Here is a 20152-nt window from a genome sequence, read left to right as displayed (position 1 = left end):
AATAAGAAACTTGAAGTCGTCAATAAGAAACTTGAAGTCGTCCATAAGAAACTTAAAATTTTCAATGAGAAACTTGTATCCATTTGAACTAGCTGTTCGGCTTTCTTTTCTTGGGGCTTCTATATAGCAGTTTAGTTCTCACATCTGGTGGATGTAAAAACCGATATCGTTGTGCATGGCTTGTATACTTATCAGAACAGAATATGAATTTAACCAAAAGCTAATACAACATTCTTGGGGTTTCAGAGAGTTCCTCAATCACAATGATTAAGGCAAATAGTTCTCTGCGAGTTATGAACTGACAAACAGCTTACACAAGCAAACAAAGATTAGTTGAAGAAAAACTGGTTTTTTGGTTTACAAATAGTTTTTATTTAATCCCAATATTACTCATGTTAAACCCAGCTCTTTACAAAGGAATGAAAATTACAATCAATAGAAATTCAATAATAAACCCTTAGGATACGCTCAAAATTGAATCCCTCGAGGGGGTTTAAATTTACATTGATTCCATTTGATTTTCAATTTTTTCAATTTTCCCGCAAATTTTAATAGCAAAATTAAAAACAAAGGATTTCTTCTATCATGTTGTTTAAATTATAACAATGCTATGTAATAAAACCAGATGAATGAAAAACAAACCTTTTAACAAACCTATAATTAAACATAAAACTCATATTATTTCATTTATTTTATTACAAAAAACAAGAGTACAACTAACGCGAATTAATAGAACATGTAGTTAGTAGCAATCGTGCATGACCCGTAATAGACAAAAATATCTTGTATAAAACGTATTAAGTCATTCTTAAAAATTTGCAAATAAGAATTATTTTAAAAAATTCAGCTTTAAAAAAGTTAATTTAGAATCTATAGTTTTAAACACTCCTGTCTGAAGTATTTTGTAATCATGAAAATGTTGGTTAATTTTTGGGATTAAAAAAACAGATTCCAACAGAAAGTTGTTTCTTCTGTAAAAAACTGTATTTGCGATTTTTAAAAAACATATATTTCAGGGGGAAAAATTGAAAAGATATCATGTTTGGAAAATTGCAATTTTTTGATGTACCAGTACAGTTAAATAAAGAGGTCAATATTTTTATCAGAAAAATAAATTAATGACCATGATTTACAATTTGCTTTTTTTGATGCAGTTTTTCAGAAATGGACACAAATGGGAAATAGCATACAACTATCAATCGTTTACTGCTTTATTTTTTTGGCAAATTTAAAACTTTGGCAGCGTTGAAAAAGCTTTTTTTTTGTGAATTTTGAGACTCTCCTAATTTTTTAAAAAACAATCTATGAAAACGATTGCTTTATATGTCAGCTATAAGTTATCACAGTTGTACTTGAATGGGATGAATCTTAGGATGAATGACAGAATCAGGATGAATAAGGAATTGAATGAGTTGAATTATCAAGTGTTGGATGATAGATGAGAACAAGAGAATAATCCAGTGTGAAATCTCTACGCCTGAGCCTGAAAAAAAATTGAGAATTTTTTAAAATAAGATTTTGTTTCATTTTTTTTGTAATAGCCTAATTTAAAAAAGTTCTGGTCAATAATTATCTAAAAGGAAATAAGTCTTTGCACAAACTCAAAATTTCTAATCTTTGCAACCTGATGGTATAAACCTTTGTTATTTATTTGATCTAACAGAAGTCATAATTTGATATATCTAAGGTCTACAAGATAAAGAGATTATAAAATTAGAGTTTGTGGCAACAACTCAATTCTTTTGCTTAAAACACATTGAACATACATGCTTTGGCTCGGACGACAGCTTGATAAATTAAAACCTCCCAACTTTTTAAGTTGAAATTATATTTTCTTAAAGTAAAATAAATAAGAATAAATTTAATGGAAGGAAGCATCCTATTTCATTTCAAACAATTTTCTTAAAGGTCTAAAACTTGATTTAGGATGGTTCTGACACCGGATGTATTTCAAATAACATACAATGGCAGCTCATTGCAACAGAGAAATACATTTCATGTAAAGGAACAATGTTTTAATTCCTATATTTTTGCAACTTGAAAGTAAAGACCTTTGATATTTCAAATTATGATTATTTGATTTAACCCGGACCGAATTTAATGAATTTGAGCTACCTTCTTCGGGTTCAAATTTGACCAACAGATTCAAAGTTAATGAATTTGAATCGGCGATTCAAATTTGAACCGGCGGAGCGGTAGGAAGTTCAAATTCATTAAAGGAATTTAGTCGTTGTCACAAAATCTAATTTTCTAACCCCTTTGTCTTTGCAACTTGATTGCGAAAACCCTTGATATTTTAAAATTAGATCATTTCGGAAATAACTACTGACTGATTGTTATAAGATATAAGGATTAGAAAATCAGAACTGTTTTGATCTCTGATTAAGTAAATACCTGAACTGTTTTGATCTCTCATTAGGTAGATACCTGAATTGTTTTGATCTCTCAATATTTAGATACCTCAACTGTTTTGATCTCTCAATAGGTAGATATCTGAACTGTTTTTATCTCTCAATAGGTAGATATCTGAACTGTTTTGATCTCTTAATAGGTATATACCTGAACTGTTTTTATCTCTCAATAGGTAGATACCTGAACTGTTTTTATCTCTCAATAGGAAGATACCTGAACTGTTTTGATCTCTGATTGCTTGTGAAATATGTTCTGTTTGGTTTGTTTTGACAGGTTCTACTGGAGGATCTTTTACTAGCAGAGCATAGTTTTTACTCTGGTAGTGATGAGTCTAAACAAAATTAAAAATAATTTTTGTGGCACCTAAAACTAAAATTTTGGACGCAATCCATGATTTTCTACGCAATCCCTGTTTTTTCCAATTAATCCCTGATTTTCTCCGCAATCCCTGATTTTCTACCCAATCCCTGATTTTCTAATTAATCCCTGATTTTATATGCAATCCCTGATTTTCTACGCAATCCCTGATTTTCTACGCCATCCCTGATTTTCTACGCTCCAACACTACAATTTCAAATTTTCATCATACAAAATTTGTTTGAGCATTGGCATCAAATTCACCTTGATAGAATCATTCGTCAATTTGCTGAATGATTCTGCTAAAGTGAATTTGAAGCCGGTGCGCCAACAATTTTTGACGTGTAATCCCTACATCTTTGCAACACAATGTCGTGGACCTTAAACATGTCATAAAATGATTTCTGTAGGATAAAATAATCTTAATTTGAAATATCAAAGGTCAACGTCTTCAGGATGAAAAGATTTAGGTCTTCGTATCCAGTTTCACTAACAAGTTTCAACATTGTTTTTCGCGATATGAGAAAGTTTTGCGAAAATATTTTCGGCGAATTTTTTTTTCGCAAAATTTCACTTTGTTTTTTGCATTTTTCGCTTCATTTATTTTCGCGAAAAAGTTTGCAAAATACGAACGAAAATGTCCGCATTTTTTTCGCGAAACGTTTCGTTCGCTGGAAACCTTACTTATAATGTATACTTTAAACTTGTAATTTTAAAAAAGCTGGTTTTAAATCAAACAGAGATTTTTCTGCATTGTGTTAATATAAACGCAGACCACTGAATATACAGATCCAATATAATTAGAAATATACCAATTCATTCAATAACATCACATTATTTTAATGTTTAATATCTTAGATAAACTCTCTGTCATTTACTGATAAACATGACAATTAATTATCAAGTCGTCTCTTAATTTCCATATTTATTGCTCTGCTTGGAATAGAAGTCGTCTACGTTCTTTCTTTTACTTATAACAATTACAGTCTTTCTTTCTAAGAGAAAGACTAAAGACGTCGACAAGACCAATGTACTTTTTTTTTTGTTTCATAATAAAGAATAAAGGAATGGTTGTTGAGAAAATGAAATATTGAATCATCAATTTTTATGTCAAACATAATGGATCTAAAGGTGAAGGGTTATTTGTAAAAATATAAAATGTTCAACAATAAACTTAATATTTTGAACAATAAATATCAAACTTAATATTATGCGCAAAGCAGTTCAAAGGACTGACTGATTCAAAAAAAAAATAGTTAAAATTTTTTACTATTTTTACTATTTTTGAAAAGCACCGTAAACATGGATCTAAAAACAAATATTTATCAAAAAAATGTGACATATATCAAACTTCCCTATTTCAACTCGAAGATAGAAATTACAAAAATAGTGCAACCAGGCCCAGGGTAGGCTGGATTATCTATATGATACAAATGGATTGCAATTATCCAAGCACATTAAGTGTCTGCTTTATTTACCCAATGTCCGGTCGATACAGTACAAACTGGGACCGTAAAGGTTGACTTGGCTGGGAAATTCAAATGTACTACGGCTGCCCCGTGCAAGAAAGCTTGTTTAAGAATTGTTGGTACTTAAACACCTACCCAGAGTGAACTCAAACATTTGATCTCTGTTGAGTGATTGATAGATATATTTAGGTATGATCTTGTTGTGATCAATCCACTTGATTCAGTCAATTGATCACTTCCCGCAGACTCAACCTGTAATATGGAAAAATCGTAAAATCAGCAAATTCTAAAAAAGTTGATGTTATGCCAAGCGACTACTGAATTTTATATATGATGAACTACTGAGAACGATTTTTTGGCCCCTAGGTGCAGTCTCTCGATCCCAAGTTAAAATCCCCGAAACATCGGTAGACGAGACATCTAACGACCAAAAAATCCTCCTATATTAAACATTCTAAATGAAAAAATAAAAAAATTATGAACTATCAACTATACATATTGATTGAACTAAATACGATCAGAGGAGAATAATGCAACTATATGGATTTATATGTCGACACGATCGCTTTCGAATTAAATTCGAGATCAGCCTAAACCTCCTTTCATTTTTCGCAAACAATCCATTTAAAAAAAATGTTTTATTTACCCTAAGTAACTATAATACTACTCAGTTTTACAGGCCATTATTTGTATGGGTAAGAAAATGATTTGTTTGACATAACAATTCTCGCCCTGCTAACTAGAATGAATATTGACTAGCCTAAATTATACATATTCGGCTTATCGTGTATTTCAATTGTGAACATCTTCTCTTTGTATATATATATTGTAATACAAAAACAAACAAAATTTCGCAGATTAAAAAAAAATGTGGATTTTCAAAATTCTCAAATATCGATTTTTGTTAGAGGCAAATTTTTGAAGATTCGATCATCCATTAGCCTTCCCTTGGGTCACGTAATGTCCCACACAAAATGTGGTTCCGATCTGTTCAGACGTTTTGTTTTGACTTTTATTGGATACAAACAGACAAGCAACGTATAAATATGTAGATAGATTCCAAGCAGTTTTAGAAACTGAGTACTTGATTTTAAATATTTGATCTAACAAAATTCATGGTTTAAAATTCAAAAGTTCTACGTCGACACCAAGTTGCAAAGATAAATGAATTCTAAAATTAAAGTTTGTCACAGAACTCAGTTCCTTTACCTTTCGGCCGGCCATATACCAGGTTATATTTGCTGCTGGGTACGTGTCCTGAAGCCGAATAATGATATTTATTTTAGTAAAATGGCATCTTTAGTAATAAAATAAAATTCATGACTCGAAAATGGAGTTTCTCGAACAATTGTTACTTTACTGGCTTTAAACTAGATTGAAAATACAATTGTTTTGTTTGAATTTCAATTTTTTATATTAGTCTAATTTGAGTATTTAAAAAATGGTGCGTTAAAGGAAACTTTGAGCAAAATATCTACTTCAAAACAGTGAAATTATTTTTTTAGGAAAGCTTTTATTTTTTTGAATTTTTTTTATATATTATTACTACATATTATTCTTATTCAAATGTTCTTAATTTCAATAAATATATATTATTTCCTTAGATATACAGGTAAGATGAAGATTTTGTCCAGATTTGTAGTTAGCTTCAATCCCATTTATCTCAGGTTGAGTGGTGGGTTCGACTAAAATATTGAAAATAAATTTGATTCGTCATTTTTTATATTTTTATTAAACTTGCTATTTCTCTTTCCGCATTTTTTAAATCTAAATTTCGCGGATACCATTGTAAACAGGTTATGGTAATTGAAGCAGTCTCTTAAAAGAATAATTATTTATGCATTTTTATGCTAATATTGAACTAGATAAAATTTTCAAATTTAAACTTATGAAGTTAATTTAATATTTTTCATTAGCATCACTCCCATTCTAGTCCACTGGGACTCCATTGTAATTATGGTAAAAGTGAACCTAACGAACAACATTTCATACTTTAAACAATGTTCCAGAAAATGAAACTTTAATACCATGCTCTGATTAAGAACAAAATTAAGATTATTTTAAGCTGACAACCCAGAACTGTTCGTTTACTATTTGAGACCTCTCCCTTTTAATAAAATTCTAGTAAAAAAAATATCAAAGGCCTGTCAGAGTAATTTCAAGTTACTTTCCATTAAATAGAGACATTTCTGATTAACATTGGTATCCTTTAAGTCTGGAACTGATCATCATCGATAGTAACTCGCTGTATATGTCTCTTAAATACTGTGTAAAAAGCCATTCAAGTCCTGTGTGAACAATTACAATCAAACAAAGTTTTAAAGGCAAAGAGAATAGAATATATATTAGAGTGAAATTTACAAATGTATAACGGCCATTTTGTTGTACTGCAGGTGTACTTCACATATTTGTGCTATAAAACCTTTTGGGCCCTGGAACATCATTTTATAGAAAATCTAAAATTAATATTAAAAGAAAACCAAATTATGAAATAGGCTGGTTTCATAATTGGCCAATGATCATTTCACATTGACTCTATGCCTTTTACTTTACTAACGATGATTTTCCGTTATAACTATAAATCATATGATGTTTTTTATCTACCTAATTCATTTTATAAAGTTTATTTAACAGCTTTAAAAAATTCGAAATTGAAATGGACAGTCTAGGAACCATACTGTATTAATGTACTGCATATAATTTGTGAACATTTACATGATTTGTACACTTTAAGCTCCCTTTCAGGCTGAAAGGGACTGACAAAATTCATACCGAGAGATTTTCTAAATTTCCCTCTAATATATATTCTATTCTCTTTGTTTAAAGGGTACCGTTGTGAATGGGGGATACCCCTCTTTTAAATTAACGTAAAATTACACTTTAACTCCTTTTAAGACAATCGAGAATTTTTTTTATAATTTCTTTTTTCATCTCTTTTTAGGTCACCCTCTATTCTGTGTCCGAACAATATGGATTGCATGTTAATATGAATACTGAGGTCGTATCTTTTGGTGAGGATAGCGGTCAGCGGAAACTTTTGAATCAACAAGATTAAGCATTTAAATCCGTATCAAGTGTTCAGAAGAAACGATTTAGATTAAGGAAAAGAGACAATTTATCTCTTTAGGAATGGAATAATCTTTCAGAAGTTACCAGCTCTGAGCTGAAAACTTTGGAATGGGATATCCTTAATCCACATCGGTTAATTAATTTGTAGATTAATGACAAGATAAGAACAAGCGTTATTTAATCTTGCGATTAAGAAAAAGAGTGGATTAAGCATTAATCTAGATATCCACCATTCAAAAGTTCACAGCTCTGATGATACACGAATAAACCTGTGGTACAATGGAGATGATATAATGATATTGTGTAATGTTCTATGGACAATATATACAAGACATTTGGGATTACACAATCATATACCTAATAAAGTTAGTAAACATGTAGATCAGATGGGAAGTAAGGAATGGGGGGGGGGGTTGTTATTTTGACAAAATTGTCTTTTATCTGTTCTTAAATTTGAATTGTTCCTCAACATGAATAATAAATTAAAATCAAAGAAGATTCCAAAATTAAATTCTGCAATCATTGTATTTGTAGAAACTAGAAATACATAATGTAGATATACATATAATGTCTTTGGTAACAAAAAAAAACAATTAAAATATTAGAATCCTGATTCAAGTCTTGTATTTTTCATATCTGCAAGAAATTGTTTCCACCAGAAGGAGGGAATGCACATTTTTGATTCAATGCTAATTACTCCATCAGACGGATGGATACTTAAACTCATCATTCTCAAAATACCATCCCTACGGAGCATATGGCATTGATTCATAATTGTGCATTCCCTCCAGTGGAAACAATTTCCCTCTGGTGGAAACTATTTCCCTCTGGTGGCCTCCGCTCCAGTGCATGCAGGGGACCCAATATGCTGCTGCAAACTTCAGTCTCTCGTATTTTGTTTTATGAGCCATTACAAATTCACTGTTAGGGATATGAATTTTTTCGATTTATTATATCAATTTGGTTTATAATTTAATTTGAAAATTTTTTCAGGAATTCAACATTATGTTCTGCTTTTTTTTATTCTACTCATTTTTAATATTTTACATAATCTTATTTTATATCCTATGTATTAGAATTCCAAAATGTCATAAATTACCTAGAACATGAAGTCGTCTTCTAACTATTTGCGTGTCCCACGAGGGAGAATCAGCTGATACCTCGCATCCGTACAGTCCCTGGCTCAGTAGATTAGCAGGTGCCATCAGCACACGGATACTGCCAAACCCAATCTAAATCAAGCAAGTTTATTTGAGATTTATTCATTTGCTTTTAAGTAGGCATAAACTTTTTAAATACAATGTGAGGTGAACGTCATTACTAGAAAAGCTAAATATTTGTAAATTCAATTTTTAAAAGAGTAATTTTAAAGTTCTAAAAATAAATAACCTTTCCCAAAATCAAATACAAAGGAAACTAGAGATAAGATGCATCAAAGCTTATTTTCAATATGAAGCTTTGAAGTATTGGAAAACATAAATTTTACTTTAACAATATTCTAATTTACTAATGCTTTTGATGGTAAAGTTTATATTTATGACCTGTAAAATCTTATGAAAATTTCTCTGTTGAATTTAAACAAAAAGAACATTAAATGTTAAAAACCTCTAAATTTGTTTGAAGTTCATATTTTCAAAGTTCAATTTGTAGATTAATCAAAATCAAGATTACTTTAAATTAATTTTTATTATTTTTTCGCTAATTTAAATGTTCTTTTTTATTACATGTAACAACTGATATTCGAATAAAATACAAGTCTGCATATTTCGCACATGAGTTTAAAAATTGCTTAAACCAAACTGGTACAAGGATGCCGGTCTAGTTTTTACCATACCCAGCATGTAATTGATCCAACATGTTTTATGCAGCAGAATCAGACAGGCTGAACTATAATGTTTGTCCATGGCCCACTTTTAAGATGGATAAAAAAAGAAATTTTGTTGGCAAATTTTATGAGTGTAGGTGTTATTTCTTGGTTAATACACTGATAAACCACCCTTTCCATATTCTTCAGGATTTCAAAAAAACACAATTGAAACTTTTCACCAAAATGTCTTTTAACAGTCTGCAGCTATAATTTTAAACAAAATGTTAGTAGTTTTAAAATACTGTCGGCAGCTTGATTATAAACCAAATGCCAATGTAATTTTTGCTAATAGTGTATAAGTTAAATATACAAAGTTCCCATAAATCCACTTTTTCATCAATTTAAAAAGAAGATTATTTCACTGTGCAGTTGTTTTTCAGATTTTTTTTTGTATTTATGACTTCGAATTTATTGAATTTAAACAGCGTCTCAAATCCGCGAAAAACTGGTTTTAATTGAGCGACGGTATAAATCTTGAAACATTGAGTACAATTTGAAATAGAACCAACTATATTTGAGCTGCATCTCAATTTCAAACTGCGGCTCAAATTCTCAAAATTCGGCCTCTGGTAAGATAAATATCAAAAAAAACAATAAATCAATAAATCAATATGCATCATAGGAATTCTAAAATTTAAAGTTTACAATAAACTGACATAGAATTTGTATTTAAAAATGCAAGTATGTCAAGAAATATGAAAACATAATGTTGCTCTAAATTTTTAAGGGCTATAATTTATAATTGGTGGCCTACAATTTAAACAAAAAAAATAGGGCGCACAGTTTACTGAATTTAAAATGTCATAAAAATATTAATTTTTCTAACCTTTTCATTCTTGAGATGGTTTAATGAAACCAGGGATTGCAAGGAATCTCCACTGTATTCAAACCTTAGTCTGTCCAGACTCATGTTTGTACTAAATATTAAATATTTTTTATTTTAACTTTTTGTTTATTTTATAAAATTTATTCAGCATACATGAACATAATTAATTTAGCTTTTACTAGCTATAAAAATAATATATTTTAAAAATTTATTTATTTAGTTAAAAATAAAATGAAATAAAACTTAATTGTTGACGATTCAGAGCAAAACACATTTTGTTGATCTGTAAATTAGAAAGGGTCTTTTTAATACTGTGGTGTAAGGGCTATCTGACTTAAATTATTGTCCCTGTAACATAAACAAAGTTGAAAATTGTGGTGGGGCGACAATGATAAATCCTATTCTACAAAAATATTACCTAAATTTCAACCCCCCCCCTTAAAAATAACTGGAGAAACATTTTTGACCACAAATGAATGACCTATTAATTAATATACAAATAATGTTCCTCAGATGAAATATGAATATCTTATCTCTGGATATTTTTCCTTTAATTATATTTTTTAAGTGGTGTTAGATTTAATGATCTTACTTCTATCTGATGCGTCTATAAGGAGAAAATTGATAAAGACGTCTCATACCGAAAAGCCTAGCGCCCATACAAATTGAGGAAGTTGGAACATATGACTTAGACCGTAAAAAAAACAACCTATAGTCATCGATTATCTTTCGCCACATTTGTATATATTTGATATTTCATAATATGTTTTAATTTTGTGTTTTAAATAATATTTAGCTTACAACTTGTTTTCGAACATTCCTGGAAAATATGCAAATGTCGTCTTCATTACCAGAAATCCTCGAAACAGGAATAAATGTTTTTATAAGTAACTCTCAGAACATATCAATTAAAACATATTATGAAAAATCGACTATATATAAATGTGGCGAAAGATAATCGTTGACTATAGGTTGTAATATCTGAATGATTTGTTTGAAATTAAATTGATTTTTTCACGGTCAAAGTTGTATGTTGCAATTTTCTCAATTTGTATGGACGCCATGTTATTCGGTATGAGACGTCTTTAACAAGTTTCTCCTTATAGACGCAACAGATAGACGTAAGATTAGTAGCGATCTGAAGCGCTTTTTATCGCATTAAGCCTATACCCCCTTTCATTTTTCGCGAACACTCCCTTTAAGAAAAACTTTTTAAATTTTTAAAACTTTTCAGACAACTGTGGAACCTTTTAAAAGTCCGAACATCTTTAAAGTTTAAACCGAACCAAGCTTTTTCCACCAGTATGTTTACAATACGTATTTTTCCACCAGTATGTTTACAATACGTATTTTTCCACCAGTATGTTTACAATACGTATTTTTCCACCAGTATGTTTACAATACGTATTTTGTATTTTGTTAAATGCATTAAAAAATAAAGATGAGAACATATTTTTAGGCATGCGTATGAAATGCTTCCTCAATAAAAAATAGATGAATTCATTTTGCCTTATTTTATAATCCATTACTTTTTTTGTAAAAATTTATTCCAGAAACTATTTTTGTAGTTTTTAATAAATAGTATTATTTGCATCGTGTTTGCAAATAAATGAAATTGTCACTTAGGGAAAACATTGAACAATCTATACCTGTGGACGTCGACTCCTTTTACATTGTAGACACTGTAGGGTGGAGAAAATTCAGGGATAAAATGAAGAAATTCCTTTAAGATTCTCAAAATTAAATTGATCCCTTTATCTGTAATTGAAGGGAGGAGCAACTGGACACCCCCCCCCCAAAAAAAAAATGTTTAGTTTTTTCTCTTCTTATTTTTTCAGAAAGTCTTACTATCGATTTACATTGATTTTTTAATTTTTATGTAAAGCCAATAGTCAAAGTTTTTATCTATTTATGCAACTGTGGGAAAAAACCGTTTAAAAAACTATTCTATCCGGTTGTGAAGATAAGATAAAAGGATTAGAAAATTTCAATTTGAGGAATCAGTTTTTTTGCTAATGTTTTGGCATAAAAAAATTTGTATTGTTTATTAAGATTGCATAATGTTTATATATTCTATTAATTTTGCAGTTAAATACCCTTACATTTATATGGTTAATTTATTATAGACTTTTTCTAAGAATAATTGTTTTGCAAAAATGCAGAAATAGTATAAAAAGAGCAACATAAAGCCTTTTCTGGGTCTGTCCTATTTATTATTCATTGCCCAGGGGAAATATTTACTTTTTCAAACATTTTGTTTAATTGATCCTTTTTTTAGACGAAAAAAGAACAACATTTTTGGAAATGTAAGATCCAATTTTCCTCAAAATTTTCCTTAAATTTTATTTTTAATTAATTAAAAACCGTCAGTTTTTGAGATTCCATTCCTTGCTTCCTTTATACAATTTGACGCTGTATAATGATTCGTTTTCCAGGTTGAATTTGCAGTCCATTGTTACAGATTCTCCTGAAAAAATTACAATTTGTAATTTTGAAATTATTTTGAGATTAACTTAACTATGCCTCTTATACTACTCAAATATTAGGTCTTTTAAATTCTAAAATTGTACAATAAATCTGCTTATTTTATGTTTTTCCTTTACCAAACATTAGTCAATTCACCTTGAGTACTAAATCGAATGTGTACATCCAAGAAAAAGAAATACAAAGCAAAAATTGACTTGATATGTAGGTTGTATAGCTCTATGCGCAAATCGAAATGTGTCAGTGTATGCTTTCAAACAAAAAAGTATTAGAAGACACTCTATACAATTAGAAATTGTTACTTGAATTTAAGACCAAAATGCGAATAAATTTAAATTGAAGAAAACTAATGTATCGAAGTTACGAAAAGTTTGAACAAAAATATCTTATGTATGTATTTCATACCAACAAAATCAGAGAAAATATGCTAACTCAGAAAAGGCCTTAATTCAAGATACGCCCCCCCCCCACTCACCATATTAAGTTCAACAAANCTACCCCATCAGAATATGTTGCCCCCCTCTCGCCTCCCCCTTAATCCCCTCACTTGATTGTGGACCATCTATCATCAAATTTTGCCAATTAAGAAAAAAAAATTTTGGCGCTTAGCGCATCAAATTTCTAACTGTTTTCTCGTTTTGACTTAAAGAAGGTCAGTCATTCTTAATTTATTCTCTCAAAAAACCTGCACAAGTGTTACTTCTCATGAGTATTACAATACATTTATAATTAGGATACTATTAGGATTTTTGCAGACTATAAAAGGAAAACAAGAACAGAGGGCCAGGGGCTTCAATTAGAAGGACTATTATGGATTAAAGACAGACAAAAGTACTGCCAGAATCTACTTACTACTACGGACTGAGCCATGGACTTACAGACACTAAGAAATACATGAAATTACATTAGAAGAACCGAAATTTTTTTTTGGCGCTTCGTGCACATGTTTAATTAGTTTACTCATTGCGTTAATTTTAAAGCTGTTGGAAGTAAAAAAAATTTCAAAGACAAGCCATGGCTATCATAAGAATTTGGTATATAATTGAGCACAGAGCCAACCCTTCAACAATTAAAAATGTTGTTTTTTTATTTAAAATTCTAAAATTTTTAGACTCCACCAGTATGTTTACAATACGTATTTTTCCACCAGTATGTTTNCCCCCCAAGTCACTCAAAGTTTTATTTTGCATGCCCATTACAAAACTGCTAGTTGGGCCACTGTTAATATACTTTAAAGCCGAAGTTTCTAAGACTTAAGGTTTGCTCTATTTGTGGATATGCTAATCTAATAGCATTTCTTAAATTCCCGAGAGTGTTAAATTCAGAAATTCAATCTCATTCTACAGATTACTAGAACTAAGAGCATTGAAAGAAATCATTATCATCAGAAACCACCGACTCATTTTTTATTGTAGATCTTGCATTCAGAGGTCATTTACATTTTATAAACCTCATCTAGTATTTTCTCCTCAACCTACAATAACAAATCAAAGATGTTTTATTTCTACCAAATATATTAGAACACTAATATGTTACCATAACGCTAACACTCTAACACTTTTTGACTTTTTAGAAAATATTGCAGAAATTCAAAATTTCGCCGATTTTTCTGTACGTACACTTACAGTGTATCCAACAAAAATCGAAAAGACGGTTGGATTATGAATTATTTTTTGGAATATGAGCTTTTGTCCCAATTCTAACTAAAAAAACTCCAGAAAAATCTAATTACAGTTCAACAAATTAGGGTATGGATGTAAATATCTACCGATTCGGTGATGAAAAAAAAATTTTTGTTTAAAAAAACGATAAAAATACTTTTCTAATTTTCGATGACAAACCATGCAAAAACTCCCGATTTTCAATGGTACCCTAGCAACCTTTATTTGATTAATGATGTGGAAAATATTGTCGTTTTTCGTGTACAATGTGCAGTCACTTTTCAGAGATACCACAGTTAAAAATACTCCGTTTTTAAAATGGCAAACATGAATAATAATTATTAATACTTGATCAGACAAAGCTTTAAGAAAACCGTTGTAAATCGGGCAATATTATCTTTGCATGTAAAATTACTCTAAACTACGCTTACAGTCTTTACCATTGCGAAAATTTACTTTATCAATCAGATCACGATGTTGCCACTAACAGTTGATTTTCAATGATATTCGTTATTGACATTATCAAGAAATTCACCCTTACGATCATAAAGCAAATCAAGATGATCACGGTAATGGTATTTTGTCTGGTCCAATATAAATATTTTTATTAATCATTATTTTTATTATTATTATTATTATTATCATTATAAGTAGCAATAATGCATTTCAAAAGTTGCAAATATGAAGGGATAAGACAATTTGAATTTGTTTTCAGAAAACTAGAATCATTGGAAATTTAAACCCTCCCAGGATTCATTGTAAACCCTTAGGCTAGGCCTAGGGCTGGGGAAAGTTCCGGAGGTTTTCGAAAATTAATGGAAGAGTCCATTAACGATCGGCAAAAACCATTAATTTTTAAATCGTTAAGGAAACAAATGACCCATTTTAAAAAAAAAATATGTTTGAAAACCAAAACGATACGGTTTGTGGCTAAAATTGTAAGAAACTTGCAAAAAAAATTTTTGATGTTTTTTGATGTTTTTAAATGTCATCTTTAGTCCCCGTATTTATATGATGGAACTTTGAAAGTATTTTGTGTATTTTGGTGACGGCTTGTACAGGAAATCCAATTTGATGAAATGTTAACGATTATTTTTTATGGAGATTTTGGAGTTTTGGCAAACTGTTTACACCGATAATTCTATAAACTACCGTTAACGGCTGGCATCGTTAATGATTTGACAAACCGTTAAAATAATTTCCGCCTCGTGCAATTTCTAAAATAAATGTTAACGACAGAATATCTTTTGTTAATGCCCTCAATAAACCTGAGATCGTTAACTAACGGAAAATAACAATAACAAAACAAGCGGTCCGTTCTTACATTTAGCACTAATGGCTACCTAAAATTTGTTTGTCTTAACGGTTGGAACGTGCCCAGCCCTAGATATGCCCTCTGATTTATCAGCTATATCTATTGGGGTTTAAATTTCAAGGTATTTGAATTTTTCTGAGATTAAATGAAACATCGATGTTATTTAGTTTGATTTACAATATGAATGATTGTTCTTTTCTATCTGCCTCATTTTAATTTTATTCAGGGAAAACTATGAAAATCTGAAATATGGAGACGACATTTAAGCAAGTATTTTTGATGTCTTTACGAAGAAAATAGTTTTACTTGTAGCTTATAAACCTGTTGTCAAGTGAAATGGTTTGTGCACATTGTACAATTCTCCATTGGACTAATTAAAATCAGAACTTGAGTCTAAAAGTCGTCTTTATATTTCCTAGTTTTCTGGTTCTTACTATATAAAGCCAGCTCATAATATGAATATTTTTATGAGTTATCTAAAAAAAGTTAAAAGTTTACATTGTATTTTTTATGACTTATTGGTTGATTTGTGTCAGAACATGAAAAGGTTAGTTAGTAATTATAGCTTTCTCAATCTATGAATATTTTATCAGTGCTCATACAGCCTGACACTTCATCCAATTTCCACAAAAATACAGAAACGTTTTATTTTAGAAAGATACTTATTTCTTGTCGCATGTATGATTTGTAAATCCTTATCATTTTTGCATCCAGGGGCCGAATTAAATTAATTTGAACTAGGTCGCTGACAAATCTTGAATCACTGATTCAAAATACGTGGTTCAACCGTCTCTAGACCTAGCTCAAATTCATTGAATCTAATCCCTGATGGTTTAAAACTTTGTTATTGTAAATTTGAATATTTGAATTTTTTTGTTTAAAATATTGAAGATCTACAACATCAGGGACCGACTTTAAAGAATTTAAGCTAGGTCGTTGAACTACATACCGTCGGTTCAAATCTTAAATCATCGATTCAAAGTTTAAAGATTCATGATGATTTGAATTGGTGATTCATAATTTAATCTAGCTTTAAGTCTGTGTGTAGTTCATCAACATCTTCAAATAATGAAATTTGGCCCCAAATTTTTTAAATAATTGGATTGAGAAATTAGAGTTTATGGCAGGTATTTAGCTTTATTAGAGTTTATGGCAGGTATTTAGCTTTATTAGAGTTTATGGCAGGTATTTAGCTTTATAAGAGTCTATGGCAGGTATTAAGCTTTATTTGAGTTTATGGCAGGTATTTAGCTTTATTAGAGTTTATGGCAGGTATTTAGCTTTATTAGAGTTTATGGCAGGTATTTAGCTTTATTAGAGTTTATGGCAGGTATTTAGCTTTATTAGAGTTTATGACAGGTATTTAGCTTTATTAGAGTTTATGGCAGGTATTTAGCTTTATTTGAGTTTATGGCAGGTATTTAGCTTTATTAGAGTTTATGGCAGGTATTTAGCTTTATTAGAGTTTATGGCAGGTATTTAGCTTTATTTTTTTTTTAAATGAGAATGTGACCTACCTATTGATACAACCATAGAAAAATCTATTTTTACATCCTTGATACTGTTAACTCCTGAAGTAAGATTAGTTTTTATAGTTAGATTCCTGGGATCGAATTTAATGAATTTGAGCTACGTCGTTTAGCTACCTACAGCCGGTTCAAATTGGAATTACCGATTCAAAGTAAAAGATTATTTGAATCGGTGATAAAAACTTGATTCAGCTGTAGGTACTAGGTAGTTCAAATTCATTAAATATGGTTCCAAATAGAACAGTAATCCATTGCAAATTACCATATTATTACAAAATTAAAATAATGCGTTAGTGTAGAAAAAAAACTTAACAAGGAATCGAGTCTTTGGCACAAGTTTCTAATTGTATTTCCTATATTTTGCACCCCAATGTCGAAGAACTAAGATATCTCAAACTATGAATTCTAGAAGATCAAATAATCTAAGTTCAAAATGTACTAGGTCTACCGTCTACACTATCAGATTGCAAAGGTATAGGGATAAAAGATTAGAGTTTGTGGTATAAAGACTCAATTTCTTCAGCAAATTTCAAAATTATTTATTCTAAAAATAGCATTACGCATTACAGTTGTTGGGGCATTTTAAACGTTCAGAAGACTGCCCATTTCTAAATACTGTAAGCTTTTATGTTCATCTTAATTTAAAATCAAACTTCTATCATAACTTGATTTTAATAATAATAAAATTTACATATTAAGTCATAAAACTAACATTTTTCAATTGGAATGCCCGATTCACAACAGTGTCACTTAAACCTTTTTCTGCATATAGACGAATGAAATATCCTACTAAAAATTTATTATTTTCAACTGTGGTTTCTCTACATTGTGTTGTGTTATTTTTATGACACAAAGCATGAAGTTGTCAGAATTTAACATCCTGTCCAAAATTGAGACAAACATCCTATCTTCAATTTTGTTTCTCAGATAGAATTTAAAAGCGTTCAGTTTTTTTTTATTTTTTTCCTTTACAGGCAATGGAAACTTTATTTACTTTCCTGTGTAAAACATACTCAGCGCTAAATATTTAAAGTTGTAATCTTATCTTTAAAAGGAGTGTTCGCGAAAAATTAAAGGGAGATCGCTACTAATCTTACTTCTATCTGTTCATTTTTCGCGAACTCTCCATTTTAATGTGAACATAAATCATACTGAACTTGTAAAACATCTTATTCAGAAATTTAACTTTTTATGTTTTTATTTCTGGCAACATTTGGCCTCAACATTTTTCATATTCCATATATTTTTATAAATGTTTGAATGTTTTACTAACTGAAAGAGTTTAAAGATAGGAAAAAACTTCAATAAATCATTTATTAGAACCGAACTTTTGTATATCCGTTTCCATTCAATAATCTGAATCTGGTTTATAGTTCGACAGATTAGTTTTATTCCTTTTAAATCTAAATATCTTTGAAGGTCAATTAGAGATTAAAATAACACAAGTCAGCTGTTTTCTTGAGATTTAGGATAGATATTCGAACAATTATAAATACAATTAAAATTTTAATTAAAAAGCAAAGACAACAATTTAAATATGTAAAATGCAATAAGCTATTTTTAGGGTGAGAGGAGTGGATATAAAATCTAAATTTCAATTTCGTTATATTTGAAATAAAACAACGTTTTTTGTTTTGTTTTTTTTCTACAGATATCCAGGCTACAAAAATAAACATTTTTTTTTTCGTTTAATTTTTTGTTAGATTTTTTGAAAAAAAAGTTGATTACTTTTTTTTACTTTTTTGTTTACCTTCTTGCTGTGTTGATATCCAGAAATTTAAAAGAAAGATTTTAAGAACTGTCGAGTGTTGAAGCATTTTAATTTTATCTCAACATTCTTAAATCTGAAAACAAAGTTACAGTAATGGTATAGCTAACCAGAGCTGGGAACTTTAGAATAGGATATCCTTAATCATATTTTTTCATATTTTTTATTCAACTACAAAGCACAAGATAATACAAATAAATAATCCCGATCTGTTAATTAATTTTGAGATTAATTACAAGAGGAGAACAAGCATTTTTTAATCTCGAAATTAAGAAAAAGAGTGGATCAAGCATTAATCCCAATATCCACCATTCAAAAGTTCCCAGCTCAGGTGTCTTAACAAACATAAATATAAATATATTCTTTAACGATAAATAACAACAATTAAAGATAAAAAAGAAAACATGTATGTTCACCAATTAAGCATAAACATAAGATAATTGGATCTTCTTTTGACACCTTCATCTATAGCGTTACGTTATTAAAGGAACTGTAAGAGTTTTCAAGTAACTCCAATCAGAGACATGACAATGTCCGATTCGCAACCGTACACCAAAAATCTTTGTCTTATAATTTATTTTTAAAATTGAAAAAAATGAGTTTTTTTAATTCTATGGTTTCTGTACAAAAGTGACTTGCGCATTATGTTGCTGAAAAAAAACACTATAAATTATCAGAGTTAAACACTTTTAAACATAGAAAGGCGAAAGTATTTTTACATCATTGATCAGAAAAAGGTTTCAAAGGGAACGGTTAGTATTACCAGATTAGAGATATGCAAGAGAATAGGATCGCTAGAGCAGACTGTAAAGCTGGATCGTCCCCATCATTTGGAATCGATATATAGCTTGTTGGAAAGCTAGGCTTGTGTCCCTGTATGGCATTTATAGCACTGAAACTAAAATTAAGAGCTTCTTGGATAGCAACCCTTGTGTCAATTTGTAAGATTTAGAGCTAGCCAGGTGGGTTGTGTCCTGGTTGTAATAGCTTGTCGGATAGCTACGCTTGTTTCCCTGTATGGCATTTAGAGTCAGGTGGGTTGTGTCCTGGTTGATAATTGCTTGTTGGATAGCTACGCTTGTGTCCCTGAGTGAGATTTAGAGCCAGGTTGGTTGTGTCCTGGTTGATAATAGCTTGTCGGATAGCTACGCTTGTTTCCCTGTATGGCAATTAGAGTCAGGTGGGTTGTGTCCTGGTTGATAATAGCTTGTTTGATAGCTACGCTTGTGTCCCTGTGTGAGATTTAGAGTCAGGTGGGTTGTGTCCTGGTTGATAATAGCTTGTTGGATAGCTACGCTTGTGTCCCTGTGTGGCATTTAGAGCCAGGTGGGTTCAGGGGGCGGAAACGTCATGTGTGCGTGTGTAATAACGAACTCGTCTGCAAATCAGTGCGAC

General features: G+C 30.2%; 1 protein-coding gene across 1 annotated transcript; it reads right to left on the bottom strand.

Moving 5' to 3' along the window:
• Nucleotides 1-695: 695 nt before the first annotated feature.
• Nucleotides 696-18829, bottom strand: LOC111705820 (uncharacterized). Its single transcript, XM_023478499.1, has 11 exons — nt 18740-18829; nt 16978-17031; nt 12388-12467; nt 11650-11723; nt 10001-10091; nt 8407-8539; nt 5838-5923; nt 5448-5495; nt 4374-4490; nt 2626-2743; nt 696-1483 (listed from the first exon to the last, which is right to left on the bottom strand). Exons 1-11 carry the CDS (start codon nt 18804-18806, stop codon nt 1341-1343), a joined length of 1011 nt encoding a protein of 336 aa, XP_023334267.1. The 5' UTR covers nt 18807-18829; the 3' UTR covers nt 696-1340.
• Nucleotides 18830-20152: the final 1323 nt, after the last annotated feature.

This window comes from Eurytemora carolleeae, unplaced genomic scaffold, assembly GCF_000591075.1.
Source record: "Eurytemora carolleeae unplaced genomic scaffold, Eaff_2.0 scaffold540, whole genome shotgun sequence".
In the NCBI taxonomy this organism is placed as follows: domain Eukaryota; kingdom Metazoa; phylum Arthropoda; class Copepoda; order Calanoida; family Temoridae; genus Eurytemora; species Eurytemora carolleeae.
This window is presented reverse-complemented; position numbering and strand designations above follow the sequence as displayed.

Coding starts and splice junctions, on each gene's coding strand:
- LOC111705820 (XM_023478499.1), bottom strand. CDS start 18,806: ATGCTTCAACACTCGACAGTTCTTAAAATCTTTCTTTTAAATTTCTGG. Junction 5,924..8,406: donor AAGACGACTTCATGTTCTAG/GTAATTTATGAC, acceptor TCAATATTTTAG/TCGAACCCACCACTCAACCT. Junction 5,496..5,837: donor ATCTTACCTGTATATCTAAG/GAAATAATATAT, acceptor ATTCGGCTTCAG/GACACGTACCCAGCAGCAAA.